Source organism: Oncorhynchus nerka, linkage group LG10 (assembly GCF_034236695.1).
Source record: "Oncorhynchus nerka isolate Pitt River linkage group LG10, Oner_Uvic_2.0, whole genome shotgun sequence".
Lineage (NCBI taxonomy): Eukaryota > Metazoa > Chordata > Actinopteri > Salmoniformes > Salmonidae > Oncorhynchus > Oncorhynchus nerka.
Window position 1 is genome coordinate 80,049,284 of NC_088405.1, and position 24,262 is coordinate 80,073,545.

Genomic DNA, 24,262 nt, shown 5'->3' on the forward strand with positions numbered 1-24,262 from the left:
ACAGCCTATTTAATAAGTTACGGTTTAGTACTGTTTTGGTGCATGGTTCCCAGTTAGGTCTATGTCCTGTCTTTCCTCATTGCCCTGAAGTCAGATAAGAGGTTGACAGCAAACTGATAGTGCAATATAATTTTACAGTTCTCCTGGCAATAAATTGCCAACATGAACAGGAGGATGGACATCCGTTTATTAAGTAAAAAATAAAAATATTTTATGGTGATGTGGATATGATGACGTGACTTAGATACAGTTTGGTATAAAAGCTGATGAAACTGGGTGAAGAGAATAAGAGGAGAAGAGAAAGAGGGACACACCAGTTGCTGTTATTCCAGGTTAGTGTGGCTAACTTGGTGTACTGTGTTATGCTACAAAATGTAATGTCACTCGTTATGCAAACAATATGATGAAAGGGACCTTTGGGTCAACATTTGAATTGTCAGAGTCAGTATGTATATATGAATAGTATTTATCTTTTGCATTTAAGTATTTTGTTGCGTAAAGCAGTGGTTCGTAACCTTTTTTTTAAAACCATGGCACACTTTGATGGGATATAAAATTCTGTGGCACACTTACAAGTTCTTATTAATGTATTTAGTGGTAATGCCCTCCATCTGATCCATACTGAAAATAATCTATTTTCTGTGACAAAGTTTTTTTAATAGATTAAATAGGGTTTATTTGAAATATTTTCATAGTTCCTTACTCATGATGGTTAATTGGTGTGTGTACCCCTTTAATTGCCTTTTTTCATCAGAAATGATTGGTTATGTGTAGATTCATGTTTGTGTAAAATTGTACTTTTCTCAGATTTTTTATTCATAGATTCTAGATGTGTGAAAATGTGTTTTTTTTTTGCAATACACTATATATCCATTGTTTAGCTGGAATGGAATGTTTGTATCCTTTATATTTGACTGTGATATGTGGTTGTCTCACCTAGCTATCTTAAGATGAATGCACTTACTGTAAGTTGCTGTAAGGAGTGCGTACTGGCGGCAGAGAAGTCAGGCGCAGGAGAGCAAAGACTGTGTTACAACGGTGCAGTTTTAATAATAAAAATCACCGTGAACAAAAACAATATATACAATGGGACAAAACCCTGTCGCACACCAGACATAACGTGCACAAGCACAAGCATTTACAATAAACAATTCCGGACAAGGACATGGGGGAAACAGAGGGTTAAATACACACAACATGTAATTATGGAATTGAAACAAGGTGTGTGGGAAGACAAGACAAAACAAATGAAAATTAAAGGTGGATCGGCAATGGCTAGAAGGCAGGCAACACCGACCACCAAATGCCTCCCGAACAAGGAGAGGGACCAGCCGCGCGCCGACACCGGGTGGTAAGTGTTCATGATTTTTTTAACAACTGAACACTAGAACAAAAATAACAAAGTGCAAAACGAAACCGAAACAGTCCTGTCAGGTGCAGAACACTAAACAGAAAACAACTACCCACAAAACCCAGGTGGGAAAAGGCTACCTATGTATGGTTCCCAATCAGAGATAATGATAGACAGCTGTCCCTGATTGAGAACCATACCCGGCCAAAACAAAGAAATACAAAACATAGACAAATGAACATAGAATGCTCACCCAAATCACACCCTGACTAAACCAAAATAGAGACATAAAAAGCTCTCTAAGGTCATTGCGTGACAACGACCCGGAGGGCGAGTTGCAGGGCGATACGACGGTGGAACTCCTGCAGCATTGAAGGCTCCAACACGTCCTTGACCGGAACCCAGCAGCTTTCCTCTGGACCATACGCCTCCCAGTCCACGAGATACTGAAGGCCCCTCGCAAGACGCCTCAAATCCAGTATGGAGCGAACGGAGTACGCCAGGGACCCCTCGATGTCCAGAGAGGGCGGAGGAACGTCCCGCACCTCAGACTCCTGGAGCGGGCCAGCCACCACGGGCCTGAGGAGAGACACGTGGAATGAGGGGTTAATACGGTAATCGGGTGGAAGCTGTAACCTATAACAAACCTTGTTCATTCTCCTCAGGACTTTAAATGGCCCCACAAACCGCGGACCCAGCTTCCGGCAGGGTCCGCGGGGCCTCACTACAGTGGCGATCTGCGTTCTCCTTTTGGCGCAGCATGGCCCGCTGAAGGTGAACACGGACAGCTTCCCATGTCTCCTCCGCGCACCTGAACCAGTCTTCCACCGCAGGAACCTCGGTCTGACTCTGATGCAAGGCGCCAGAACCGGCTGGTACCCCAGTACGCACTGGAAGGGTGAGAGGTTAGTGGAGGAGTGGCGAAGTGAGTTCTGTGCCATCTTGTTCCAGGGCACGAACGCCGCCCAATGCCCCGGCCGGTCCTGGCAATAGGACCGCAGAAACCTGCCCACATCCTGGTTTACTCTCTCCACCTGCCCATTACGCTCGGGGTGAAACCCTGAAGTAAGGCTTATCGAGACCCCCAGACGTTCCATGAACGCCTTCCAGACCCTAAACGTGAACTGGGGACTTCGATCAGACACTATGTCCTCAGGCACCCCGTTGTGCCGGAAGACATGCGTAAACAAGGCCTCTGCAGTCTGTAGGGCCATAGGGAGACTGGGCAGAGGGAGGAGATTACAAGACTTAGAGAACCGATCCACAACGACCAGGATCGCGGTGTTACCCTGTGAGGAGGAGATCGGTAAGAAAACCCACCGACAGGTGCGACCGAGGCCGTAGTGGAACGGGTAAGGGTTGTAACTTCCCTCTGGGCAGGTGCCTAGGAGCCTTACACTGGGCGCACACCGAGCAGGAGGAAACATAAACCCTCACATCCTTAGCCAAGATAGGCCAACAGTACCTCCCGCTCAAACAGCGCACTGTCTGACCGATCCCAGAGGAGGGTGACGTGTGGGCCCAATAGATCAACCGGTCACGAACAGCAGATTGGACGTACAGATGCCCAGCGGGACACTGGACGGGAGCGGGCTCTGCACGTAACGCCTGCTCAATGTCCGTGTCCAGCTCCCACACTACCGGCGCCACCAGGTAGGAGGCGGGGAGTATGGGAGTGGGATCCATGGGTCGCTCCTCTGTGTCATACAGCCAGAACAATGCATCTGCCTTCACGTTTTGGGAGCCTGGTCTGTAGGAAAGGGTGAACACAAAACGGATGAAAAACATGGCCTACCTTGCCTTGCAAGGGTTCAGTCTCCTCGCTGTCCGGATGTACTCCAGATTGCTGTGGTCAGTCCAGATGAGAAAAGGATGTTTAGCCCCCTCAAGCCAATGTCTCCATGCCTTCAAGGCCTTGACAACAGCCAGCAGCTCCCTATCCCCCACGTCATAGTTTCGCTCCGCCGGGCTGAGCTTCTTGACAAAAAGGCTTCGGAGGCGTACCCGAGCGCTGAGAGAGCACGGCTCCTATCCCAGCCTCAGACACATCCACCTCCACTGTGAACGCCAAAGAGGGATCCGGATGGGCCAGCATGGGAGCCGTGGTAAACAGAGCCCTCAGGTGACTAAAGCCCTGTCCGCCTCAGCTGACCACTGCAAACGCACCGGGCCCCCCTTCAGCAATGAGGTAATAGGAGCCACTACCTGACCAAACCCCCGGATAAACCTCTGGTAGTAGTTGGCAAACCTTAAGAACCGTTGCACCTCCTTTACCGTGGTGGGAGGTGGCCAATTACGCACAGCTGAAATGCGGTCACTCTCCATCTCCATGCCTGAGGTGGAAATGCGATACCCTAGGAAGGAGACGGGCTGCTGGAAGAACAGGCATTTCGTAGCCTTGATGTACAGGTCATGTTCCAACAGACGACCAAGCACCCTGCGCACCAGGGACACATGCTCGGCGCGTGTAGCGGAGCATATCAGAATATCATCAATATACACCACTACACCTTGCCTGTGCAGTGCCTGAAAATCTCATCTTCATCAACCCGTACGGCACAAGGTACTCATAGTGCCCTGAGATGGTACTGAAAGCCGTCTTCCACTCGTCTCCCTCCCGGATACGCACCAGGTTGTAAGCGCTCCTGAGATCTAGTTTGGTGAAGAAGCGCACCCAGTGCATTGACTCAATCGCTGTGGCTATGAACGGTAGAGGGTAACTATACCTCACAGTGATCTGGTTCAGACCCCGATAGTCAATACACGGACACAGACCTCCCTCCTTCTTCTTCACAAAAAATAAACTCGAGGAGGCGGGTGAAGTGAAGGACTGAATGTACCCCTGACACAGGGATTCTGAGACATATGTTTCCATAGCCTCCATCTCCGCCTGTGAGAAGGGATACACGTGACTCCTGGGAAGTGCAGCGTCTACCAGGAGATTTATCGCACAATCGCCCCGTCGATGGGGTGGTAATTGAGTCGCCTTCTTTTCGGCATATTCAGGGGGGAATGCGCACGGTGGAGACCTGGTCTGGACTTTCCACCGTAGTAGCACCAACGGAAACCCCTAAACACCTCCCCGAGCACTCTTGCGACCACTCGTGAGAGCCCGCTGTGGCCAAGAAACAGTGGGTTCATGACAACCTAACCAGGGTAGGCCTAGCACCACGGGAAACGCAGGAGAGTCAATAAGGAAGATACTAATTCTCTCCTTGTGACTCTCCTGCGTCACCATGCCCAGAGGAGCGGTGGCCTCCCTAATCAACCCTGACCCTAATGGTCGACTATCTAAGGCATGAACGGGGAAGGGCATAGCCACGGGAACAATGGGGATCCCTAAACTATGGGCGAACGATTTATAAAAATCCCAGCAGCGCCTGAATCACCGAGCGCCTTATGCTGGGAATGCTGGGAAAACTCAGGGAAAGTGACATACACAAACATATGTGCAACAGAGGGCTCTCGTGAGAATGGTGCCGGGCTCACCTGGGGTGGCGCCAGAGCGCCCTGCCTGCTGCCTCGATACCCAGAGGAACCAACCCGGCACCGACCGGCAGTGTGACCTCTGCGGCCACTGATGGTGCACAAGCTGGAGTCTCCCTGCGCACCGCCCTCCCAGCTTCATGGGTATCGGAGAGGGGGTGCGGGGTGATGGAACCAACAGACCCCGATCTGAACGTCCGCCGGTAGCCAGCAGGTTATCCAGCCAGATGGGCAGGTCCACCAGCTGGTGGAACGTGAGGGTCGTGTCTCTGTGGGGCCAACTCCCGACGGACGTCCTCGCGCAGACTGTACCGGTAATGGTCGATCAGGGCCCTGTCATTCTATCTCGCGCCGGCAGCCAGGGTCTGAAACTCCAGGGCAAACTCCTGGGTTCTCCTCATCCCCTGTCTCAGATGGAAGAGGCGCTCACCCGCCGCTCTACCCACAGGCGGGTGGTCGAAGACTGCCAGAAGTGGCGGGTGAACTCCTCAAACTGGTCCAACGCCGCATCTCCCTCTCTCCACACGTCGTTAGCCCACTCCAGGGCTTTCCCGGTGAGGCACGAGACGAGGGTGGACACCCTCTCGCGGCCTGAAGGAGCCGGGTGGACGGTTGCCAGGTATAAGTCCAGCTGCAATAGGAACCCCTGGCAGTTCGCAGCCATCCCATCATATTCCTGGGGAAGGGAGAGACGAATCCCACTGGAACCAGGAGAAGGAGGGGCGCGTAGTGGAGACCCCGGTTGTGCTGGTGGAGATGCTGGGAGAACTCCCTGTCTCTCCCAGCGGTCCATTGTCTGGACAACGCGGTCCATGGTGGTGGAGCATTGCTGCATTCCTGCTGCGTTCCTCCACATCCTATACCCTATAGTCCTGCTGACTCCATAAGTTTTGGTCAGGAATTCTGTATGGAGTGCGTACTGGCGGCAGAGAAGTCAGGCGCAGGAGAGCAAAGACTGTGTTACAACGGCGCAGTTTTAATAATAAAAACCCCGTCGCACACCAGACATAACGTGCACAAGCACTTACAATAAACAATTCCGTACAAGGACATGGGGGAAACAGAGGGTTAAATACACAACATGTAATTATAGAATTGAAACCAGGTGTGTGGGAAGACAAGACAAAACAAATGGAAATTGAAACGTGGATCGGCGATGGCTAGAAGGTCAGCGATGCTGACCGCTGAACGCCGCCCGAACAAGGAGAGGGACCGACTTCGTCGGAAGTCGTGACAGTTGCTCTAGATAAGAGCATCTGCTAAATGACATAAATGTCAAATGTAGGTGTTTTACATACATATCTCAGATTACTGTACTAAATAAATGTTTTTTTAACATTGATGTCATAAATGTATCATTTGTACATTTCTTTATTAAAAATGTAGTTATTTGTTACAGTTGACTGTATAAAACCTAGCAATACTACTTATTTCTCTGAGAGAGGTGAATATACAGCATTTTGCAAAAGAACATGATTATTTATCTCTCCATCAAGTGATTTTAAACAAATACATGTACAGTACCAGTCAAAAGTTTGGACACGCCTACTTTGTAGAATAATAGTAAAGAAATCAAAACTATTAAAGAACACATATGTAATCAAAATATATTTTAGATTTTAGATTCTTCAAAGTAGCCACTCTTTGCCTTGATAGCTTTGCACACACTTGGCATTCTCTCAACCAGCCTCACCTGGAAAGCTTTTCCAACAGTCTTGAAGGAGTTCCCACATATGTTGAGCACTTGTTGGCTGCTTTTCCTTCATTCTGCAGTCCAACTCATCCCAAACCATCTCAAATGGGTTGAGGTTGGGTGATTGTGGAGGCCAGGTCATCTGATGCAGCACTCCATCACTCTCCTTCTTGGTCAAATAGCCCTTACACAGCCTGGAGGTGTGTTGGGTTATTGTCCTGTTGAAAAACAAATGATAGTCCCACTAAGCGCAAACCAGATTGATGGAGAATGCTGTGGTAGCCATGCTGGTTAAGTGTGCCTTGAATTCTAAATAAATCACAGACAGTGTCACCAGCAAAGCACCCCCACACCATCACACCTCCTCCTCCATGCTTTTACGGTGGGAACTACACATGCGGAGACCATCCGTTCACCTACTCTGCGTCTCACATAGACACGGCGGTTGGAACCAAAAATCTCAAATTTGGACTCCAGACCAAAGGTCAAATTTCCACTGGTCTAATGTCCATTGCTAATTTTTCTTGGCCCAAGCAAGTGTCTTCATGTTATTGGTGTCCTTTAGTAGTGGTTTCTTTTCAGCATTAACTTTTAACAAGGCACACCTGTTAATTGAAATGCATTCCAAGCTGGTTGAGAGAATGCCAAAAGTGTGCATATATAAAATATATATTGATTTGTTTAACGCTTTTTTGTTACTACATGATTCCACATGTGTTATTTCATAGTGTTGATGTCTTCACTATTACTGCAACGTAGAAAATAGTAAAAATAAAGAAAACCCTTGTATGAGTAGGTGTGTCCAAAGTTTTAACTGTGACTGTATGTCATTGAACAACCCAATGCCATGATTAATTAGTGAAAAAACACACACATCTCGTTCATATTTTCTTTAAACAATAAAGCTCATTTACCAATATTTCTGAAAATGGATACATGGTGTTTCTGAATCAAACTCTTCAAATGTAACAGCCTGAGCACACTGGACTTGAAACAACGATACAGATGTAACCATTGAATGTACTATCTGACCAGGCACTAGTGCTCCCATGTCAAAATTCCATGTGCATTCCACAGGTCACATTTATACGTTTTCGTTTTTAAATTATCAAGATTAGGAAAAGTTTCAAGGCACACCAGTAGGGAACCACTGGAGTAAAGTATCACTGTAAAATATGGCTCATATACAGAAATAAAAGTATTTTAATTATTTTAATTATTTCTGTCTGGTTACAGTGAAGACTACATTAGCACTGTGACCTTCTATTGATGATGTACCTACATATAGGCTTTTAATGAAGATACATTTTTTTTCTTGAATTGCCACACCTTATTGACTGTGAGGCAAACCATTCAACAATTCACCTCCTTATTCTCCCTCTACTGTAACATCTTGTTTGGGATTTTTATCTTTAAACCCCCATGGGGAATTGTTCCAGAATATGTCTGTCAATGTCTTCTATCTTTGATAATCTACTATCATGGAAATCAGTTTACATTACATTTATTTCTCCACATTCTGCCTCTCCCTCTCTGTATCTCTCTCTCTCTCCCTGTCTCTCTCACTCTCTGTCTCTCTCTCTCCCTGTCTCTCTCGCTCTCTGTCTCTCTCTTCCTGTCTATCGGTCTCTCTCTCTCCCCCCGTGTCTCTCTCTCTCTCCTCCCGTGTCTCTCTTACTCTCTCTCTCTCTCTCGCTCTCTGTCTCTGTCTCTCTCAATCTCTGTCTCTCTCTCCCTAGGCCTACGTGCAATATTTAGACAAACCGAGGCTTCTTCCTTAGCTTGGAGACTTCATACCCAGTGTCATGCCTGTGAACCTATCCACTCTGACTGTTTGCCTGCTAGGCACAGGTAATGGTTTGACACCTAGACATGTGATGTGTTCAGTACAAAATTAGCATTTCTTATTGTACCATTTAGTCAATTTTCTTACATTTGGTGCCTAATGAATACCACCCTGATTAGTTGTAAAAATCTATACAAATCTATATAAATAAATATGTATTTACATACATATCAAAACAAATGAGCATTGAGTAATGAATTTATTTGAAAAAACTACAATTTTATATGTTTTTGAAGGTGCTTGTGTGAACAATGGTGACTGTTAACTCTTTCCTCTTCTTTTATTGTCAGCCATTCTCTGTGCAGAGATTTATCCTGCATCTTCAAACAATACATCTACCCCAACAGCACCATCTGTAAGCCCAGAGGATACTCCTGTCAATGTGTCCACCCTCGCACCTTCCACCACTGGTACTAACACCTCTGCTCCAGGGACTGACCTCACATCTAACCCCACAGAGGCCAAGAGCACCATGGTCTCCACATCCGACCAGGCAAATGAAGAAGCCACAGAGACAATATTGTCAACTGGCGAGATAGCCGGCATTGCTGTCGGCAGCATTGCTGGAGTGGCGGCTATTGGTGAGTGTAATACGCACACACATTCTCCGGCACCGCAATTACCCTGGGCCTTATCTATTCATTAACAGAACAGAGGAAGGGCAAACCCAATATTGAACCATGAAAGTGATACCACACTGGTATCATCATGGTTTCATGCTGTTCCTGTGTAACCAAATGAATGTAAATGCTTCTATTATGTCAGCCCCAACTACCAAATCAGAGGACAAAGGAAGTAAACAGACTATACTGAGAGCAGGGTCTGGTTTATTAAGGCTAACTCTAGTAGTTGTGGTCACAACAGGATTCAAACAGAATGCAAGATGACCTACAAACAAAACAGACAAACATGCATATGTCAATGAGAATGCCTGCTCCAGGCTACTCCTGCAACAGCAATTTGTTTGTCAGCGCAATTTTTTTTTTTTATGATTTGAAAACCAAAATGAACGTTTCTTAATGGAGAAGTCCATGTAATCATTTTTCTGTCTGTTGTCTTCCATTTGGTTCTTCATTAACATGGCCTGGATGTAGGCATATCAGGGTTATAACAGCCTCCCTTCTAAGCCTGAGCCTAAGTAAATATTTAACACCTCTATGTGAAGTGAACCCTCAGTTTCATGTAATGTGTACAGTAGTGTGGAAATTTAACATTTGTGATAGCCTTCCTTAATGACATTGACTTACAACTTTCTTCCCAAAAAATAAAACCAAACTTTCTAATATAAGCATATATTATCTATCTTTCTCTCTTTCCCTCTCCCTCCCCCTCTCCCCTCTTCCCTCTAGGTGGAGGGATCTTTGCTGGTCTGAAGTTTAGTGGTAAGCTGGCAGGTTAGTGTTGCTAGACTGGACTGGACTGTGCTGGGTAAAGATAAGCTGAGTGGGTTGGTAAGGGGAGATTCGATTGGCCTGAGACCAGTCCAAGACTCTACATAATGCACAACCACTGTGGGAAAAAACAGAGCCCTCTCACCTTCCTCTATCTGAAACCACTGCCAACCAACACACAGACCTTAATTTACAACTATACAGGAATGCAGATTGCATTACTATGAGCCACAATCTGGAATTTTATACTGTGGTCAGTCGAGATAATATAGTACTTCTACTGCTATATATATATATATATATATATATATATATATATATATATATATATGTATATATATATAGGGAAAGCATATGCATACTGTATATCACATGTTATGCATGGCCACAATGGCCACAATGTAGCATTCAGCTGTTGATGCATATGCTTTCCCTATCTAGTGAGAGCATACAGTATATGGGGAAAAAGGAGAACAGTGTCTGAAAAAGACAAATGATAATACGAAATAACATGATAGCTACAGTATATATTTAATATATGGTAGCAAATATATTTTAATATTATGGTTCACCGCACATCTTGTGGTGACAGCTTAACCGTACTTTGAACCTTCTGCTAAGTGTCTTTTTAAACATTTTAAGATGATCAATGATTTTTGTTGATTGATTTAATGATTTAATTTTCATGTCATTAAACATTTTAAGATGAGAATGAATGATCACATGGGATTTTGAATGTTATTTCCTCAAAAATTATTATGCACACACTTTATTTCACAACAAAATACCATGATAATTATGGTATTATGGTCACAATGTAAACACCTCATTTTGTAATAAAGACCAAGAGTAGTTGTGTGACTTTGTTGTGTTTTATTTGTGGCAGCCATCTTGTGAAGGTGCCAGTTGAGGGATGTGTCCCCTCTCCCCTCCCAGCTCTGATGGTGTGCTCTCTGTCTGCATGCTTTCATTATGTCTCAGCACTTAGTTTGATTAACCCATTGACTGGCAAGACAGTTGTCTTACCTGACCAGCACTGAATGGGTTCAATGATTGAAATGTCATAGCGTGCATTCCAAATTATACCTGATTCCCTATATAGTGCACTACGTTTGTACCATATGGCACCATATTCCCTATACAGTGCACTACTTTGGGCCAGGGGCCCTGGTAAAGAAAAGGGGAACTTTATAGGAAATAGGATGCCATTTTAGATGCAACCAAAGTGAAATCTAACAAACACTGCAGGCCTGATAGACTACAGACAGGAATGACTCCCCACTGACCTGTTTTCACACAGACAAGCCAGCATATAGAATACATTATTACATGTCTCTGCAAAGGGACTACAGGGCCTTTATGCACCCAGATGAAAAGAAAGCAGACAATGCCATTGTTCCTGTCAAATAAACCTACTGAAGTTAAGCATGTAAAGTGTTATGAATATGATTAAGCCCTTGATCATAATTTTGTGATGAACTTACACTACCAGTCAAAAGTATTAGAACAACTACTCATTCAAGTGTTTTTCTTAATGTATACTCTTTTCTACATTGTAGAATTATAGTGAAGAAAACAAAACCATGAAATAACACATATGGAATCACATAGTAACCAAAAAAGTGTTAAACAAATCAAAATATATTTTATATTTGAGATTCTTCAAAGAGCCATCCTTTGCCTTGATGACAGCTTTGCAAACTCTTGGCATTTTCTCAACCAGCTTCTTGAGGTGGTCGTCAATTAACAGGTGTGCCTTCTTAAAAGTTCATTTGTGGAATTTCTTTCCTTCTTCATCCATTTGAGGTCCATATTATGGCAAGAACAGCTCAAATAAGCAAAGAGAAACAACAGTCCATCATTACTTTGAGACATGTAGGTTAGTCAATAAGGAAAATGTCAAGTTTCTTCAAGTGCAGTCGCAAAAACCATCAAGATGATGAAACTGGCTCTCATGAGGACAGCCACGGGAATGGAAGGCCAAGACTTACCTCTGCTGCAGAGGATAAGTTCATTAGAGTCACCAGCCTCTGAAATTGCAGTCCAAATAAATGCTTCACAGAGTTCAAGTAACAGACACATCTCACCACAACTGTTCAGATGAGACTGTGTGAATCAAGCCTTCATGGTCAAATTGCTGCAAAGAAACCACTGCTAAAAGACACCATTAAGAATAAGAGACTTTCTTGGGCCAAGAAACACAAGCAATGGACATTAGAACGGTGGAAATCTGTCCTTTGGTCTGGAGTCCAAATTGGAGATTTTTGGTTCCAACCGCTGTGTCTTTGTGAGAAGCGGTGTGGGTGAACGGAATGGTGATTCTGACGAAATCTTGGTTTCAAAGATTTCAAACATGAAATCTTTAAAAAGACTTGCATCAACAAATTTCCATTTAAGGCATTAATAACAGGGTCTGAAGTGTTTGTGAACATTAATTTAAAAACATTTACTGACAATTTAACACCATTTTGAACACATTTTCCAAAACAACTCCTTAAAAATCTCATTACCGCAACGATCTGAAAACGTAAAGACCATTAGGAAAGCTAATACATTTTCACATTTTTAAAAATGGATTATTAACAGTCATGCACTCTTACTTGAAACTCTGAAATAATATATATTTTTAAATGAACATGATTTGATTTTGACTGATTTCTCTCATTACCGCAACACCTTCCGCAGTATACAACCTAATATTTTTGATATTTCTTTGAAACCTGACATATTTTCATAATGATGTGGCAATCCTGAAAGAACATATTGTATAGATTCTGCACATGCATTTTAAAGCAAACTAGTATTTTTCAATTAATTAAATGAACATTAAATGAACACCTGTAGCGGTAATGATACATAGGTTTCGGAAATTAGGTTGATGATTTCGGTAATGATAATAAGTATACTAAGACTGAGGTATGGTTAAAAACATTATACAATTTGATGTAGAAAATAAATGAGATAATACTGGCACAATCATAGATTCAAGTTCAATCAATTTCATCATTAGTGCTTCAAAAGTACATAACATAGAGTGGGGCAAAAAAGTATTTAGTCAGCCACCAATTGTGCAAGTTCTCCCACTTAAAAATATGAGAGAGGCCTGTAATTTTCATCATAGGTGCACTTCAACTATGAGACAAAATGAGAAAAAAAATCAGAAAATCACATTGTAGGATTTTTAATGAATTTATTTGCAAATTATGGTGGAAAATAAGTATTTGGTCAATAACAAACTTTTATCTCAATACTTTGTTATATACCCTTTGTTGGCAATGATAGAGGTCAAACGTTTTCTGTAAGTCTTCACAAGGTTTTCACACACTGTTGCTGGTATTTTGGCCCATTCCTCCATGCAGATCTCCTCTAGAGCAGTGATGTTTTGGGGCTGTTGCTGGGCAATACGGACTTTCAACTCCCTCCAAAGATTTTCTATGGGGTTGAGATCTGGAGACTGGCTAGGCCACTCCAGGACCTTGAAATGCTTCTTACGAAGCCACTCCTTCGTTGCCCGGGCGGTGTGTTTGGGATCATTGTCATGCTGAAAGACCCAGCCACGTTTCATCTTCAATGCCCTTGCTGATGGAAGGAGGTTTTCACTCAAAATCTCACGATATATGGCCCCATTCCAGGTTGTAAGGCAACAAAATAGGAAAACTGCCATGGGGGGAATACTTTCGCAAGCCACTGAAGGCTGAAAACAGAGAACACATAAAAACAACACATACAAAAACATTAGAACAGCACGTCATTGTCACTACACACACTGGTCTGTACAGTGTCTCTTGGGGATGATGTTTCTATGACCCCAAGCTGGTGCAGGTTCTCTATCTTCATGCCAAAGTTTACATGCGTTTTGCAAGCACATGTTTCTCTGTCTGTGACTCTTCGCTGGCCAATCCATAATGGCTTAAGTTTAAATAATTGAGGCTTGGAAAGATTGTGCCTTATCAGACAGAAATCTTCTATGAAGATAGTGTCCATTAAGGCTCTCTTACGGAATATCTGGCCCTTTTTCTGAATTTCTCAGGATTCCCCATTTATTTCACTGGAGACTTCATCTTGATGAAGGAAGCGGCTACCAAGTTTGCGCATTAGTCTTCTCTGGCTGTTATTGGGTAATGTTCTCTGATGACCTCTCTCTTTGTAGTTTTCTTCTGGACCTCTCTGCCTTCCATGTTGACAATTCCCTGCTTCCTCTTGGCCATCATCTCAAGTATTTTCAGTCTTTTCTTTAGGACGATCATCTCTTTGTTCCTCTCCTGCAGCTTCTCTTCTTTTTAACGCAACTTTGACCTCAATTTTGATAGTGTTTTCTTTTTTCTGTTCCTCTTTTTGTGTGATTCCTTTGGGGTAGATGTCTTAATTGGTCCTGGTGTCTGTAGAGATGTCTCTCTTCTTTTCTGAGTTGAGTTGATGGCAGGGACATTTACCTGCTGAGGTGAGAATGGCTGTTCTCTTGGGGAGGCTGTGTCTTCTTGAAGATTTTGAATAACTTCTTCATTTGCTCCTTGAACATGTTGAAGTGTATCATCTTCCTGTCCTGATGGTGTTATGTCCAATGCTGCTTTTAGCTGCTTCTTTCTTCTGTAATAACTTTTTGAGTTTTCCTGACACAGTTTTTTCTGCTTTTCATGTTGCTTCTTTGTCAGATCTTGAGTTTTCTTGATTTTACAATTTTGAGTTCGTTTTTGATATCTGGAACTGGGAAGGAAGCATGACATGAAATGAGCATGTCTCAAAACATGGAGAAAATCTTTCTGTTATGGACACGTAATCCTATAGTAGAGACTGAATGGCTTACAGACTGTGTGTCTGTGTGTACACATCCTATAGTAGGGACTGAAAAGGTTACACACTGTGTGTGGACATCCTATAGTACAAACTAAATGGCTTACTGATTGTGTGTGTGTGCGTGTGTGTGTGTGCATGTGTGATTTCCTATAGACACTGTGTGACTTCCTATAGACACTGTGTGACTTCCTATAGACACTGTGTGACTTCCTATAGACACTGTGTGACTTCCTATAGACACTGTGTGACTTCCTATAGACACTGTGTGACTTCCTATAGACACTGTGTGACTTCCTATAGACACTGTGTGACTTCCTATAGACCCTGACAAAATTCAGAAAAAAAGTTCACACCAACCCAGAACTGCTGGAAGATTACAGAAGGAAGGAGAGAGAGAGGTTAGGGGTTGGAGAGATTACAGCAAGGTTAATTAACATAGGCTTCCTATAGACTATATATATGCTAATTGATCTTGCTGTAATCTCTCCAACCCCTAACCTCTCTCTCTCCTTCCTTCTGTAATCTTCCAGCAGTTCTGGGTTGGTGAACTTTTTTTCTGAATTTTGTCAGCCTAGCCTTTGCTAAAGCTTTATTTTTGTCCCTTGCTGACTGTCTGCAATTAAACAGGACATAAAGCACAATATGAACAGTTAGTAAATTACATTTAAATGAATAGTTAATTATATATATTTAAAAATATAGTCTGTATGATTCAATTCTCATTACCGAAACAGAAGTTCTCTACCGCAACTGGCCTTAAGTTGCAGCAGTAAGTGAGAATGGTGATGCAGAGGATGAGGAACCTTAGCATGTTTTGCTAACAATAGAGAAGACATGATGACTAAGCACATTTTTCCTCAATGTACATAATTAGACATTAATGAAGGATATTTTCATAGAAAATGTCAAATCTAAAAAAAATCTAAATGTGGAAACATACCAGTATCGGTAATGATAATTAATGCTGTTGTGTACGCCGTCTGACAAGAGAATGTTTAACTTTTAACTGGAGAAATATAAAGAGATCTGCTTACCTGGTAGCCATCTTGAAGGTACTGGCAGATGTGTTTCTTCATTCAAAATCAAACTTTATTTAAAATTCTGTGTGTGTGTGTAAACAGTCCTTCAAAAATGTTGCGGAGGATGAGAACATCAGTCATGGACACTTATTTTTTCCACTATTTGTTCATTATTATTACACATGAATATTCAGTTAATATTTTTTCTGTCATTTGAAAACATCTAATAGAACATCCATTTATTTTTTTCAGAAAATTTTCATTTTACTCTGCTTAAATTACAACATAACATACATTCAGACAGAGCTGGACACATTACGGTAATGAGAATTTCAGCAGGGAATGCAATAAAATACAAAACTTGTCACGTTCTGACCTTAGTTCCTTTTTTATGTCTTTGTGTTAGGTTGGTCAGGGCGGGAGTTGGGGTGGGTAGTCTATGTTCTTTTTTCTATGTTATATCTCTATGTGTTTGGCTTAGTATGGTTCTCAATCAGAGGCAGGTGTCGTTCGTTGTCTCTGATTTAGAATCATACTTAGGTAGCCTGTTTTCCCCATTTTGGTTGTGGGTGTTTAATTTCTGTTTAGTGTCTGTTTCACCTGGCAGAACTGTTTCATTTTCGCTTCGTTATTATTTTGTGTAGTGTTCAGTTTGTTCTATTAAATCATGACGAACACTTACCACGCTGCATTTTGGTCCTCCTCTCCTTCCACCAACGAAAACCATTACAAAACTAATTCATTCCTATGTTGAAATGACTCTTTGTGCAAGTGTAACAGTATAGACTTTACGTCCGTCCCCTCGCCCTGACCTGGGCGTGAGCCAGGGACGCTCTGCACACATCAACAGTCACCCTCGAAGCATCGTTTCCCATCGCTCCACAAAAGCCGCGGCCCTTGCAGAGCAAGTGGAACCACTACTTCAAGGTCTCAGAGCAAGTGATGTCACCGATTGAAACGCCACTAGCGCGCACCACCGCTAACTAGCTAGCCATTTCACATCGGCTACACAAGGTAGAGAACATTTATCTTTATTATGATATTTCGTTATATTACTAAATTACATGTTTGTATTTAATATCATTACTGCCATGGTATTTTAATGGTTTCATGAGAATGACCCGGATGATCTCCGCATGCATATTTCCCATCATAAAGCATGGAGAAGGAGGTGTTATTGTGTGGGGTTATTTGCTGGTGACACTGTCTGCGATTTATTTAGAATTCAAGGCACACTTAACCAGCATGGCTACAACAGCATTCTGCAGCGATACGCCATCCCATCTGGTTTGCGCTTAGTGGGACTATCATTTGTTTTTCAACAGGACAATGACCCAACACACCTCCAGGCTGTGTAAGGACTATTTAACCAAGAAGGAGAGTGATGGAGTGCTGCATCAGATGACCTGGCCTCCACAATCCCCCAACTTCAACCAAACTGAGTTGGTTTGGGAAGAGTCGGACCACAGAGTGAAGGAAAAGCAGCCAACAAGTGCTCAGCATATGTGGAAACTCCTTCGGGACTGTTGGAAAAGTATTCCAGGTGAAGCTGGTTGAGAGAATGCCAAGAGTGTGCCAACCTGTCATCAAGACAAAGGGTGGTTATTTGTAGAATCTCAGATCTAAAATATATTTTGATTTCTTTAACACTTTTTTGGTTACTACATGATTCCATGTTATTTTATTGTTTTGATTTCTTCACTATTATTCTACAAAGTAGAAAATAGTAAAAGTAAAGAAAAACCCTTGAATGAGTAGGTGTTCCAAAACCTTTGACCGGTAGTGTATGTCTTTCAATGTGGCAATTTTTCTACAGACTCAAAATCATTATGAGATGCTACAAAGACATCATAGTCTTATAATGCATCATAAATAAAATAAAATCACATTTTATTTGTCACATGCTTCGTAAATAACAGGTGTAGATTAACAGTAAAATGCTTACTTCCCAACAACGCAAAGAGAAAAAGAATAGAAATAAAAATTAAAAATAATAATGAAAGGAATAAATACACAATAACTTGGCTATATAAAAGGGGTCTCAGTACAGAGTCAGTAACCAGACCATAATGCATTATACTCCAACCATGTTGAGAGAGAATGAGAGAGAGAGAGAGAGAGAGAGAAACAAAAGAAAAAGAAAGATAGAAAGAGTGAAAGAAATAGAGGTTTTAGAAGTCTATCATACATCTCTGTTAGTCCAAGGCTGTGTCACTGCATAAGCAGCGTGGACTTTAGCCCTGATCAGCCCAGAGAGGGTTTATGACATGGTCATTAGTTATGAAAGTGTCAACAGACCCTGTTTAGCCAGAGTGGGAGGGTACACAGTGAAACAGCACAGATGTACGTTACCACTAATATCCCAGAGGTGTGTGTTGCCGTGCTGGGGCCATATGGAGTATGTGTGTGTGGGGTGAAGGGGTTGTGTGTGTGTGTGTGTGTGTGTGTGTGTGTGTGTGTGTGTGTGTGTGTGTGTGTGTGTGTGTGTGTGTGTGTGTGTGTGTGCGTGTGTGTGTGTGCGCATGCATCCTTCAAGGTCTATATAGATTTGAGGGGGCTCCTTGTGAGATCAAATGCGGAGCCCTATAGGTCAAGTAGCGTCTAATGCACAGACAGAGAGGCAGCAGCGAAAGGAGCAACATCTCTCTCCCGCTCCCTCCTTCTCTCCCTCTGCCCCTAACTGAGCAGACCATAAAAAATTCATCCCACACTGAACAGCTGCTTTCTAAACAGGATCCAATTTAATCCAGCACAGCACCCTGTTCAACTAAACCTTCTAAGCTGCACTCGCCAGGCTTAAGGGGGGGGACCAAGGGTAAGAAAAGGGAGAATGAGATTGGGCTGGAAAGAGGGAGAGAGTGCACTGACAGAGTAAGAGGATGGAGAGAGAAAGGGATAGAGAGCACCAAGAGAGGCAGGAAAGAGGGAGAGAGAGGGAGAATAAAAGAGGAAGGGAGGAGGATGAGAGAGACAGATAGAACCAGGAAAGATAGAGGGAAAGAAAATCAAGAGTAAAAGAGTGGAGAGAGGAGGAGAGAGAGAAAAAGAGAGAGGGACAGAAAGGGTAGGACATAAGGCAAGAGAGCACTGAAAGAAATAAAGAAGGGAGCCAGAGGAGAGAGAGTGAAAGGGGTAGTAGAAAGGGACAGAGAGCACTGAAAGAGATAAAGAAGGGAGCCAGAGGAGAGAGAGTGAAAGGGGTAGTAGAAAGGGACAGAGAGCACCAAGAGATCTAAAGAGGGAAGAGAAAGGATGTGAACTTAAAACAGGTTGTTAGCTACTACCACTCATGGAAATATGTTGACCACCACTGGAAACCTACTGTAGCAGGACTTCAACAGAAAATGCCCTGTTAGGTTAGGATGGGACAGGGCAGGACAGGACAGGATAAACTTTCATCTTTTGAAGGCACTTAAGGAAGGCTGGTATAAATTATGCGGAGACTTGTTCAGAGAGGGATGGCAGGGCACAGTAACAACACTATGTTGCCACCATGTCAATGATGGCAGGAGGTGTGTTGTGGCCTCTGGGTTCGGGCAGAGGCTTACGGGGTAGTGTTACCCCTGACACACCAGCCAGGACCAGGCTAGATAATTCTATCCTTCTTCTCCTCACAAATTGGGTTCCTCGCAAACAGATTATCTGTTTTAGCCTGGGAACCTAATCTGCTCTGTCACTGAGAACATACACACACCTACAAATGAGACAAACACCCAACTGAAACCCTGTACGCGGAATTCTGTAAGAGCATCCTCAGAGTACAGAGAAAAACTCCAAACTCCAAACAACAATCGCCTCTTCTGATTAATATCCAAAAAAGAACAAGTGAGCACCACTCCTACCAAAGCCCTCAAATGCCAAAAGTTGACCATAGAAAAGAGTCCCCTCTGCCAGCTGGTTTTGATGCTCAGTTCACTAACCCATACCAATCTAACAAAGCCTCATGAAAGCACTCTGGCCCAACCAAATCATCACAAAGCAAAAATAAAAATATAACACCTATTGAAAAGACACCACAAAAAATCTAAGTAAACACCAATGCTATTTGGCTCTAAACAGACAGTGCATGGTGTCAGACTATGTAACCACAGTGACTGATAGAAAACTGAGAAAAACACAGACTATGTACAGACTCAGTGAACACAATCTGGCCATAGAAACTGGCTATCATAGACAAATCTGGCTACCCAGAGAGGACAGGTTGTGCTCCCTCTGCCCTCAGAGAGAGGTCGAGACAGAGGTGCATTTTCTCCTACACTGCCAAAACTATACAGACTTACGGGCAGTTTTCTTTCTTAAAATTGAAAACAAATAAAAATGTAGCTTCTTGCCACAACCAGAGCAATAATGTCACTTTTTGTGTCTTTCTCACTATTTAATTATTGTCTTAATTTCTTACTGTAGTGTCCTGTTAATTGTTACTACTCATTGATTATTATTATTTGTCCAATTATTATCTATCTGTGTCTTCATTGAGGTTACCTTTAAATAATCCCCAAACAAAACTGTCCACTCTGTTTGGGCCAAACTACTGCTACTGAGGACTTAGACTTGAATAACCTTGAAGGATACACACCCACACACAGTTAATATCCCATGAGACAATATTAGTGGAGACAACACCCTCCAGTGGCTAAAGAATTAACCAGCATCACTTCTCATGTTGACCTCATGGCCCGTATTCACAAATCGTCCCAGAGTAGGAGTTCTGATCTAGGATCAGTTTTGGCTTAATTGTGTCATTATGAATGAGATTGCATTATTTTGCTGTTAATACAATCTGACTAAACATCCACAGCTCCATCTCTGAATGTTCCAACCCCATCCCGTAGCTCTAAGTGCTGGGCTGCCGCTTTGTTGCTTTTTGAATTAGGGATTATGCCTTAAATACTCTGAATTGTTTGGTTAACTGGGCAACAAAATCCATTTATAAAGATAATTTGGAGTGTCACGTCTACTCCCACTCTCTCTCTCTCCAGCGCTCGACGTCGGCAGTCTACTAACCACCTGCCCTGGCAACAATCATTACTCACACCTGCGCCCCATCATTACGCATACCTGGTCATCATTATCTCCTTGATTAATCTCCCTTTGTTTTAGCCCTCAGTCGACAGCAGTCACTAGGTAGTATTGTTTCTCTCACGTTCTGTACGATTGTCATGTTCTGTTCATCTGCATTGTTTCTTTATTAAACTCACCTTCTGCACCTGCTTCCTGACTCCCGGTGTATTTCGTTACAGGGGCTAGTTGGACAAAACAAAAGTGTGGATTGTAGTCCCTCCTTATCTATAAACTGCTTTCAAGATAAGGAAGCATATGTAATTTTGCAGAACAGTCCCATTAAGAGTGCATAGTTGGCACGGGTGAAGAAGACTGCTCTTTTAATCAAAGCCATTTACTGTAGATACTGTACAGGTGTTAGTGATGGAGGAAAAAAATCGATACAGTGACATATTGGAATATTATTTTTGACCATATTGAGTATTATGTTTGCGCTCCTAGTGGCCAGGGACTTTAACGCAGGCAAACTTAATCCGTTTCACCTAATTTCTACCAGCATGTCATATGCAACCAGAAGGAAAAAAACTCTAGACCACCTTTACTCCACACACAGCGATGCATACAAATCTCTCCTCCATCCTCCATTTGGCAAATCTGACCATAATTCTATCCTCCTGATTCCTGCTTACAAGCAAAAACTAAAGCAGGAAGTACCAGTGACTAGCTCAATACGGAAGTGGTCAGATAACGTGAATGTTACGCTACAGGACTGTTTTGCTAGCACAGACTGGATTATGTTCCGGGATTTATCCAATGGCATCGAGAAGTATACCACCTCAGTCACCGGCTTCATCAATAAGTGCATCGACGACATCGTCCCCACAGTGACTGTACGTACATACCCGAACCAGAAGCCATGGATTACAGGCAACATCTACATTGAGCTAACCGCCAGAGCTGCCGCTTTCAAGGAGACAACCCATCAAACAGACAAAGCATCAATACAGGATTAAGCTAGAATCCTACTACACCGGCTCTGACTCTCATCAGATGTGGCAGGGCTTGAGAACTTTTACAGACTACAAAGGGAAACCTAGCCGTGAGCCGTGTCCAGTGACGCGAGCCTACCAGACTAGCTAAATGCCTTTTATGCTCGTTTGGAGGCAAGCAACACTAAGGCATGCATGAGAGCATCAGCTGTTCCAGACGATTGTGTGATAATGCTCTTGGTAGCAGATGTGAGCAAGACCTTTAAACAGGTCAACATTCACAAAGCCGCAGGGCCAGATGGATTACCAGGACGTGTACTGGAAGCATGTGTGGACCAACTGGCAAGTGTCTTGACTGACATGTTCAACCTCTCCCTGACCGAGTCATGTTTCAAGCAGACCACTATAGTCCCTATGCCCAAGGAAGCGAAGGTAACCTGCCTAAATGATTACCGCCTCATAGCACTCACGTCAGGAGCCATGAAGTGCTTTGAAAGGCTGGTCATGGCTCACATCAACAGCATCATCCCACTCCAATTTGCATACCACCCCAACAGATCCACAGATGACGGAATCTCAATCACACTCCACACTGCCCTTTCACACCTGGACAAAAGGAACACCTATGTGAGAATGCTGTTAATTGACTACAGCTCAGTGTTCAACACCATGGTGCCCATAAAGCTCATCACTAAGCTAAGGACCCTGGGGCTAAACACCTCCCTCTGCAACTGGGTAGGCAAGGGTAGGGGAAGGGTAGGCAACAACATGTCTGCCACGCTGATCCTCAACACTGGGGCCCCTCAGTTTGCTGACGACGCAACAGTGGTAGGCCTAATCACCGACAACGATGAGACAGCCTATAGGGAGGAGGTCAAAGATATGGCATTGTGGTGCCAGGACAATAACCTCTCCCTCAATGTGAGCAAGACAAAGGAGCTGATCGTGGACTACAGGAAAAGACGGGCCGAACAGGCCCCCATTAAAATTGACAGGGCTGTAGTAGAGCGGGTCGAGAGTTTCAAGTTCCTCTGTGTTCACATCATCAGCAAACTAACACACCAAGACAGTCGTGAAGAGGGCACGACAACACCTTTTCCCCCTCAGGAGACTGAAAAGATTTGGCATGGGTCCCCAGACCCTCAAAAAGTTCTACAGCTGCGCCATTGAGAGCATCCTTACCGGTTGCATCACCGCCTGGTATGGCAACTGCTCAGCATCTGACCATAAGGTGCTACAGAGGGTAGTGCGTACGGCCTGTTACATCACTGGGGCCAAGTTTCCTGCCATCTAGGACCTACAGTTGAAGTTTACATACACTTAGGTTGGAGTTTTTCAACCACTCAACAAATTTCTTGTTAACAAACTATAGTTTTGGCAAGTCCGTTAGGACATCTACATTCTGCATGACACAAATAATTTTCCCAACAATTGTTTACAGATTATTTCACTTATAATTCACTGTATCACAATTCCAGTGGGTCAGAAGTTGACATACACTAAGTTGACTGTGTCTTTAAACAGCTTGGAAAATTCCAGAAAATTAGGTCATGGCTTTAGAAGCTTCTTATAGGCTAATTGATATCATTTGAGTCAATTGGATGTGTACCTGTGGATGTATTTCAAGGCCTACCTTCAAACTCAGTGCCTCTTTGCTTGACATCATGGGAAAATCAAAAGAAATCAGCCAAGACCTCAGAAAAAACATTGTAGTCCTCAAGTCTGGTTCATACTTGTAGCAATTTCCAAATGCCTGAATGTACCACATTCATCTGTACAAACAATAATATCCAAGTATAAACACCATGGGACCCCGCAGCCGTCACACCGCTCAGGAAGGAGACGCGTTCTGTCTCCTAGAGATGAACGTACTTTGGTGCGAAAAGTGCAAATCAATCCTAGAACAACAGCAAAGGACCTTGTGAAGATGCTGGAGGAAACAGGTACAAAAAACGAGTCCTATATTGACATAATGTGAAAGGCCGCTCAGCAAGGAAGAAGCCACTGCTCCAAAACTGCCATAAAAATGCCAGACTACGGTTTGCAACTGCACATGGGGACAAAGATCGTACTTTTTGGAGAAATGTCCTCTGGTCTGATGACACAAAAATAAAACTGTTTGGACATAATGACCATTGTTATGTTTGGAAGAAAAAGGGGGAGGCTTGCAAGCCGAAGAACTTCATTCCAACAGTGATGCACAGGGGAGGCAGCATCATGTTGTGGGGGTGCTTTGCTGCAGGAGGGACTGGTGCACTTCACATAATAGATGGCATCATGAGCGTGGAAAATTGTGGATATATTGACGCAACATCTCAAGACATCAGTCAGGAAGTTAAAGCTTGGTCGCAAATGGATCTTCCAAATGGACAATGGCCCCAAGCATACTTCCAAAGTTGTGGCAAAATGGCTTAAGGACAACAAAGTCAAGGTATTGGAGTGGCCATAACAAAAGCGTGTGCGAGCAAGGAGGCCTGCAAACCTGGACTCAGTTACACCAGATCTGTCAGGAAGAATGGGTCAAAATTCACCCAATTTATTGTGGGAAGCTTGTGGAAGGCTACCCAAAACGTTTGACCGAAGTTAAACAATCTAAAGGCAATGCTACCAAATACTTATTGAGTGTACGTAAACTTCTGACCCACTGGGAATGTGATGAAAGAAATAAAAGCTGAAATCATTCTCTCTACTA

The 24,262-nt window shown here is 43.3% G+C and overlaps 1 protein-coding gene across 1 annotated transcript; it reads left to right on the forward strand.

Moving 5' to 3' along the window:
* The first annotated feature begins 236 nt into the window (after nucleotides 1–236).
* LOC115136080 (uncharacterized) lies at nucleotides 237–10,625 on the forward strand. The gene is made up of 4 exons (XM_029671481.2): nucleotides 237–332; nucleotides 8,270–8,381; nucleotides 8,667–8,957; nucleotides 9,726–10,625. The coding sequence occupies exons 2-4, from the start codon at nucleotides 8,336–8,338 to the stop codon at nucleotides 9,773–9,775; spliced, it is 387 nt and encodes a 128-aa protein (XP_029527341.1). The 5' UTR covers nucleotides 237–332; nucleotides 8,270–8,335; the 3' UTR covers nucleotides 9,776–10,625.
* Nucleotides 10,626–24,262: the final 13,637 nt, after the last annotated feature.